The following is an 8105-nucleotide window of genomic DNA, read 5'->3' as shown; positions in this document are numbered from 1 at the left end:
AGCGGAGGAGCGACCGAGGCAGCAGGGCGGATGCGGGGTTCGGGGGGGGGGGAGATCCTACCTGGAAAATGTGTCCCACGGCCACCTTCTATCCTGAAGAAATATGTGTGTAAGCAGAGTGGGATATGAATGAATGAACAGAAAGGTGTAATTTAGATAGATTAGATCATCTTATACTGGATAATTTCCTATGGCATTGAATAATTCTGTTGTACATATAATTAACTTGAAAAGGCTACCTCTGGTCAGTTTTCAAAGGACTATGCACAGTTCACTGCAAATTTTAGCTTCCTGGAACATGTGTGCCTATTCATTTGGCTGTTTCTCCTCTTAGAAATACCATTCTGCATGTGTAAAACCTCCTACTTTATAAAACCTATTTGCTTTTGATGCTTAACAAAAACACATTTGTGAAAAGCATGGAGTGATGTGAGTTTCCACTTACCTTTTCCGCTGATTGTGCAGTGCCGAAAAAAATCGGAATGAAGGCGAGCCAGACTATGCAAGTCGTGTACATGGTAAATCCAATGGGCTTGGCTTCGTTAAAATTTTCTGGCACACCCCGAGTCTTGATGGCATACACAGTACATGTGACCATGAGGAGGATGCTGTATCCCAAGGAGCAAATGATTTGGAGGTCTGTAATGTCACATTTGAGAACGCCCCTGGCCTGCTCAGGGTTCATGGTCTTATGTTCGTCATAGTCTATGATGATATTGGGTGGGTCCACCCCAAACCAAATGAAAACACCTAGAAGTTGCACAGATATCAAACTGGAAGTGATTGCCAGCTGTGACGTTGGGCTTATGAGCCTGGGAGCTGTCACTGACTTCTTACCCTGCTCAAAGATGCGATATATCCGATTGGTTTTAGTCAAAAGGGCTGCATAACTGATGCACATCCCCAAGCCCAAGAAAACACGCCGGAAAGAACAGACTGCCACATCAGGTTTGGCGATCATCAGGAAAGTGATGATGTAGCAAAGAAAGATGCCTGTCAACAGAACGTAGCTGAGTTCCCGCCCAGAGGCCCGTACAATGGGCGTGTCATTGTAGCGGATAAAAGTGGCCATGACAAAGATGGTGGCGATGATCCCCAACATCGCCAGGAAGACAGGGATGACAGCCCAGGGGGAGTGCCACTCCAGTTTGATGATGGGGATATTCTGGCAGCCAGTTCGATTTTCATTGGGACGTTGGTCATACGGGCAGTGCTGGCATGTCATCTCATCAAACTGGTACTGGTATCCATCACAAGGCTCACAGGTCCAGCAGCAGGGTGTTCCCTTCTGGGTCTTCTTCCTCTGCCCAGGCTTACAGGGCAGCGTGCACACTGAGGGCGGGATCTCCCGGACACCCCTACCCCATTGCATGTCCTCTATCTGCAGCATGAGAAGGAGAGAAGGGAAGACAGGCAGGTTACTCAAAAGAGAACAACAACCAACATTAGCAAACAGCTACAGTAGCAGCTAACACTGGGTGGATGAAGCTAAACAGCTCATCCCCTGCTAGTGACAGCCATGGCCATTGGCGTCCAGCAACCTGCACACTCACCAATACAGACTCTGCTCCAGACATGCTAACTGTGAGAATTTACAGACAAAAACTAAAAACACAAGTTAAATGTTTCCATTGCTGACTTCCCAAATAAAAATATCCTAAAAAAGAACTTTGGGCTCTGGATTTTTTTTAAAAAAAAAATTATTAGTGCATTGTAGTTACACATAATAGCAAGGCTCATTTTGACAGTATCACACAAGCATGGAATATAATCTGCTTCATTCCTGTCCCCAGTGCTTCCCCTGTCCCTCCTCTCCTCCCTCCCCTGACCCCCTTTCTTGACTCCACTGGCCTTCCTTCTGTCTGTCTATAGCAGTACTTTATAGCTATTCATATAAATATAGCACAGTGAATCTCACCTATATGTACATAGGAAAGTTTGGTCAGAGCACTCCACCATTCAACCCTTCCCTGTCCTTCTCCCTGTAGCCCTTCCTCCACTCCATTGACCTCTCTTCTTCTATTTTCATGGGATTACACCCCCCCCAACTTTTTATTCCTTGTTTTACTCTAGCTTCTGCATATGAAAGAAAACACTCAACTTTGACTTTCTGGGTCTGGTTTATTTCACTTAGCATGATGTTCTCTAGTTCCATCCATTCACCAGCAAGTCCCATCACTTCATTCTTCTTTAGGGCTGAGAACTCTACTGTGTCTACATACCACATTTTCCTTATCCACTCATCCGCTGGTGGGCACCTGATCTGACTCCTTAAATGGCTCTTGTCAATTGTGCATGTAATCACTGCTGTGACTGTATCATGAGAGTACACTGTTTGTAGATTTTTAACAAGCACCCAGAGGATTCTTGGGAACTGATAAATTGAGAAACACTGGCGTGTACTCTTCTGCCTCCCTCTGGATACTAAGCCTGTGTCACAGTTCAACTTGTAAATCACAAAAATAATGTCAGCAAAGTGAAACTTTCCTTCTTCCCCCTTCTTGGGAGCTTTCATAAAATAATCACTTAAAAATTATTTTAGATCATGTTTCAGTGCTGACCATCTTACCCAAATTCTAGCAGGCATTGTTGCCATTTTCATTGAAAACTTTTAAAATTCAGTGAACTTACTTGATTATTTATCAAAGAGGAGCAATAAGGCTGGTCATTGAAGGATTAACTGGATGCCTTAGAGATCAGAATAATAATAATTGATAAGAAAATAACATGGTCCAGAAACCTTTTAGGATTGGCCATCCACTTGTTTAGAAATAAAATTTAAAGAAAATCACTGTATCCTAGAAGAGGATGAAAGTGTATTTGCCTAATTAGAGTATTGGTTTTCTAGAGGAGGATTCATCAGCGGCAGTGTTCTGAGAAGTAACGGCATTAGACAAAAGGGAAAACCACCTTACTGAGCTGAAATCTCATTGACATGGGCATCTGTCCTGCTGGCCAGCACAGCCTCTGCTCTTTCTCTTTCCTCCTATCAGTTCCTCAGATGTCTTTGCTGTGTGCTTTCTGTTGGGTTGAGATTTCACTGAAGCTGTAGGGTGAGCTCAGGAGCCAGACTGAACAGTTAGTAGACCGCTGTGGCATTCTGGAGCACCAGCTGGGATTGCTGGAAGACAACACCTTAAGCCTGCTCCCAGGTTTTCTGATTCACTGGGCCTGGAATGGGGCCTGAAAATGTGCATCTCTACCAAGATCCAATTGATTGTTGGGAAATACCGTCTGTCAACCACTGATAGATTCCAGCCTCTAGACAGAGCATTAGGTCAAGGATGAGATCTTTGTGTACCTGATCACCAAATTTCATTTCCTGACTTTTCGAGAGATAATACACAGGAAAAAAAGTCTTTGCCTTTGGTGCAATTGGAGTTTTCAGAACACAAGGAAGCTAGTGTTCATGGATAAAACAAGGACAGAAAGTGCCAGAGAATAAAGCCAACACAGAGGATAACAGAGTATAAAGAGATCAGTAACTGGTGAACTTCTTTGAACTCCTGGATACAGCTATGCCTGAAGCAGGAATTTCCCAAGAGTATGGTATGTAAGATAGTAAATTCACGTATGTTGAAGCATTATGAATTTCATTTCTGTTCCCTAAACCACGAATCCTGAGCAATATATGCACTAAATAATTTTAATATCTACAAGTCAGCAAATTATTTTACAGAACAAATTCTAATTAACAAATGATTCTCTCCCCCCATATCTCATTAATCAAATTTTTAATACAGTTGATCAAAAATAGCTTAGAAAGTTACTGGAAATTCTATATACTTTTCTAAATGCATAATTTTAAGAGTTAAGGAGGAAACAAACCAATAATTCATTGCTCCTTGGAATTCCAGTGCTCTGTTTGTACAGGATACACAGCAGGGAGGGGTGCTTTTATTAATAACTGAATGTTAACTATGCTTAAAATCAAAAGCAGCTGATTCCAAAAAGTATGTATGTAGATGGCTCAAGGGTTAAACTTCATAAAATATCATGACCTTCCAATGGCTGAATTTAAACTTTAACCAGAGACCCAGACTCTTCAGATGACTCTAATGTGAACTCATCTGCCTGCACACAAAACCCAAGTCAGCACTCATAAATCTAACTAAATATCTTAAAGCATAATCATTTCTTTCTCAACATCATCAGTTATTGAGGCAGTGAGTCACTGGCAGCCATCCCAAATCCATAACATTAAGGAAATAACTTGTAATAAGACAGAAAAAAATATATGCATTAACTTTATAAATGTCACATTTCAAGAGGTACGAACATTTAAAAATTGCTATTATTAATACAAATGTTTTCAAATGTCAAATTAAAAGGCCCTACTCATGGTTACTAGGATAGATGGAAAAACCAAACAAATAGATACATTTCATTAGATAAATTGGAGGTTTCCTCATTCTAGTGCTTATGGATACTGATTTACCATATGATTAAATTGGATCAGTGGAAATAAATGCAGGGCTCATATAAATATGAAAACAAATTATCATTTTATGTAATATTTTACAGTCAATTTCAAACACTGCCAACTCACAGATTTTTCCCTTTTGGAATAAAACAAAATGTCTGGCAATGCTGAACAGTTTTTTTTTTTCTCTTCTCAACTTATCCTAATATATACAAGAGCTATAACCACAAATGTTACATTGACTGATTACTTAATTTGTTCTCAATTTTCATTTAAAGGAGATTTCAACTCAGTTTAATTGTATATGTTAAAGCAACAAAGTTGCTTCAAATGAACAAAAGTCTAGTTTACTCACTTTGCTAAGAAAATCATCATTGAAAGCATAAGTCCCATCTAACCTTTCAAAGTTCCAATAAGAAAGATTTTGTTAAAACGATGCACTCTGATTTGTGTGCATCCCTGCCCATCCGCACAGAGACAGTATCTTGTTTTGCAAGAAGAAAAAATTAGCAGCAAAAGCCCACAGGCAGCTATTGCAGGGAGGGTAAACACTAGGGGCTGTGAAAAATCAAATATGCAGTCAATTTACTTTGCATGAAAGGTGGTAGGAATATAAATTTCAAGGCTACTCTGAACTCTGCAACCAGACTGTGTTTCAGTTAGCTGGAAAGCCAAATGTAAGGTTCAGACAGATCAGAGTAAAGGTTGGTATGTTTATCATCTTCATTAGGAGATACAGGCTTACATCCAGATGACTACGTGTTTTCTTCATGGGTAAATGGAGCTGACAATTGTTTGATGCCTCCTCATCTGGTCAGTGTCTGCCTTATGGGGAAGGACTGTTGAGGTCCCACTGCTCTACAAGAAAAAGAGCTTTACTTCTAGAACCATAAGTTAACCTAAGAAATGGCATGAAGACATGGATGATTAGATCAGTAGTTTGGGCAAGAGCAGATTATTCAGCTCTGGCGAATGAAAGCAAGAACAATCCTGGTGTGGAATCCTGGGAAAGTGTTCTTCAGTCTTAAAACATAGACACAAAGAAGAAAAAAAGGTATTCTGGACCAATTATGTTGCTCACACTTTCCTAGTATGTGTGAGGCCCTAGGTTCAATCTTCAACAGAGGGAGGCAGCGACAATTTTCCAATAATTCAAATTCTTGCATGCATAATGGGTAACTGTAGAAGGAAAGCAAGGACTAGACTTGCATGTGCTCAGAAACACTCGTCTCCGATTCCTGAGAAAGCATAATGAAATACTGGACTCAGAGAATCAGCACCAAGTCCATTGTTTCTGGTTCAGACAGAAAAGTGAAAAATCAAGTGTCAGCTAAAAATTCCCTAACAAACATGTGGAAAGTTGGGGTCTAGCTACAGTAGAGAAAGAGCTACTCCAGAGGGAATGTGCAAAACCTTATTATCACTAGAATTTTAAAATAAAACCAAATTAGTTTCTGTCATGCTGCCAAAAACAAAAATCAAACAAAGAATTTTTATAAACAGTTTGCTTCCATTTTTATCTAGAAGAGATCTGTTCCTTTTCCCAGATAGACATTGTGTTACTCCAAGGATATTTTTCTTGCTGAAATTCTACTTGCATATTTCCAATGATTAACTCCATAGTCCAAGCTGACTGGGGCCTGAATTGTACAGTTCTCTGCTATATTATTTCTACTTATTAGATCTTTAATAGAATGAGTTAACCTACAAAAGGAATCTTATTAAAATGCTGTTTGTTCATTAAAATACATGTATCCTATCCATTTTGATGTATCCATTTTATTGAGGGGGGAAGCTTTTTATAAAAGCACATAGCAATGCAGAATTTTCAACCTGAGGAAAGAGTCAGTTTCAGTTCTCACCTGCGGGTGAGACGGAGGGCTAACAAGAGTCATAGAAATTCTGAAGCAACTATGTCTTTTTAACTCAGTCCCTAATTTCATTTTTAAATTTTCAAAATTTTTATGGTTCTGGGGATGGAACTCAGAGCCTTGCACATGTTAGATACCCGCAGCCCTCGGCCCCTATTTTTTAAACATTAGCATAACTGGCCTGGGAACAGAAGATTAGGACTTATCTATTACAATAGGAAACTTCATTGAAATTATACTCATTCAAATTATATCTATCACCACCCCCTTTTATTCAATATATTGTAGGAAGAAAATAGTCTATATAATATTAGGAGTATGTTTCATTTGCTAAAGCCTCCTAGTATTGGAGGAGGGATTCAGAATTTCATCTGTGTGCAGTCCCCAACACAGAGACTGAGAGGAGGAGTTGGTGTGGAACTGACTCTCCACTCTGAACGAACCAGGCTTCCTACCTTGCTTGTATATTTGAATCACTCAAGGATCTCCTAAAAGTTCCAAAGCCTGGACCACACCCCCATCCAATTAAATCACAATCCCTGGGGTGTGAAATGCATACAGGTGTGTTTTTCATTTCCCCAGGTGATGGCAAATAAAATGTGTGGAACCACTGAACTAAGATGTCCCTAGGGCTGGCATGCAGAAGGAAATCTTTGTGCTGTTTCAGGAACTCAGTGAATATAAAGGTACATCTCTGATCCTCTTTTCTGGATCTTGTGATTTACCATTTCTCACTGGAAGTCAGAATGGGTGACCTAAAATACTTCTTTATAGTCTATTACAGTATAATGGAAACATAGAGGAATTGTACATTGGCAGAGTCAGGAAGATCTCTGGACCTAAGTTTCACTATCATCATTGGTCAAACAACTTAAAATGCCTTCAGAAACTGGGCACAGAAGTAAACAAATGAAGTATGTGGGGGTAAGACCCACCCCTTCCTCCTAAAGCATCCAAGGTAAAAGAAATACAATCCTACTAAATTATACATCAAGAACATATAAGCCATCTGTGTTTCTGTCTCCTTAATAACAAGGTGCATCCTCATTTTAAACCTGCAGAATTCAAAGCTCCTAGACTAACTGAAGAATTGGCACCCATGAATCATTGTAAGTCTTCCATGAAAGCTTTCTACACCCAAAATAAAAGGGGCCAGTTTTACTTGGTTTCACAACTTCCTTTATACATCTGTTTTTCCTTTTCAGAAGAAATCAGGACAGTCTTATGTGGAATCTCTAGACTTTTTATAACTTTTATGGTGCTGTGGCTTAAATATGGTTTGTTCCCTCCAAAACTCTTGTTCAAATTTAACCTCCAATGCAGGACCCTTACAGAGTTATTTGGGCTCTTTTGTTAAAAATCTATTAATTCATTCCTAGGATTAATGGTTATGAGGTTAAGGATCAGAGGGGTAGCAGGATATCTCTAGAGTGGATCTACTGTAAAATTCATTTAGTGTGGTTCCTGTCTTTCCTGTCTCTCATCAAGTCATGATGCACAGGGCTGTCTTGTGACTCTGCCAACAAGAATGTCAACACCATACACGACTCCTTGACCTGAGACCAGAACCATGAGGCAAAATAAACCTTTCCTAATAGCTTCGCTAAGTATTACTAGCTCAGAAAATTGACTAAACAAATGCTAACAGAGTGTGCCTGTTGTATTAGCTCTGGGTGAGACGGTACTGCTGACAGAGGAGTAATTTCTTAATTTTTTTTTTAACATGCTGACTACCCTTGATTTCTTAGTTATTCCTCTTCTGGAGACAGAGTTCCCTAAAAGAGAACTCAAAGATGGATATTGAATCATAT

At 39.7% G+C, this 8105-nt stretch overlaps 1 protein-coding gene across 3 annotated transcripts in view; it reads right to left on the bottom strand.

The window, feature by feature from the left end:
• The window catches only part of Grm7 (glutamate metabotropic receptor 7), an 839293-nt gene that overhangs the window by 124835 nt on the left and 706353 nt on the right, over nt 1-8105 (bottom strand). For all 3 annotated transcript variants that reach the window (XM_015494953.2, XM_015494954.2, XM_048787053.1), the window contains exon 8: nt 446-1381. In XM_015494953.2, the coding sequence (XP_015350439.1) occupies nt 446-1381 (936 nt within the window). The remainder of the gene's footprint in view (nt 1-445; nt 1382-8105) is intronic.

The sequence above is a fragment of the Marmota marmota genome, unplaced genomic scaffold (genome assembly GCF_001458135.2).
Source record: "Marmota marmota marmota unplaced genomic scaffold, marMar, whole genome shotgun sequence".
Classification (NCBI taxonomy): domain Eukaryota; kingdom Metazoa; phylum Chordata; class Mammalia; order Rodentia; family Sciuridae; genus Marmota; species Marmota marmota.
This window is presented reverse-complemented; position numbering and strand designations above follow the sequence as displayed.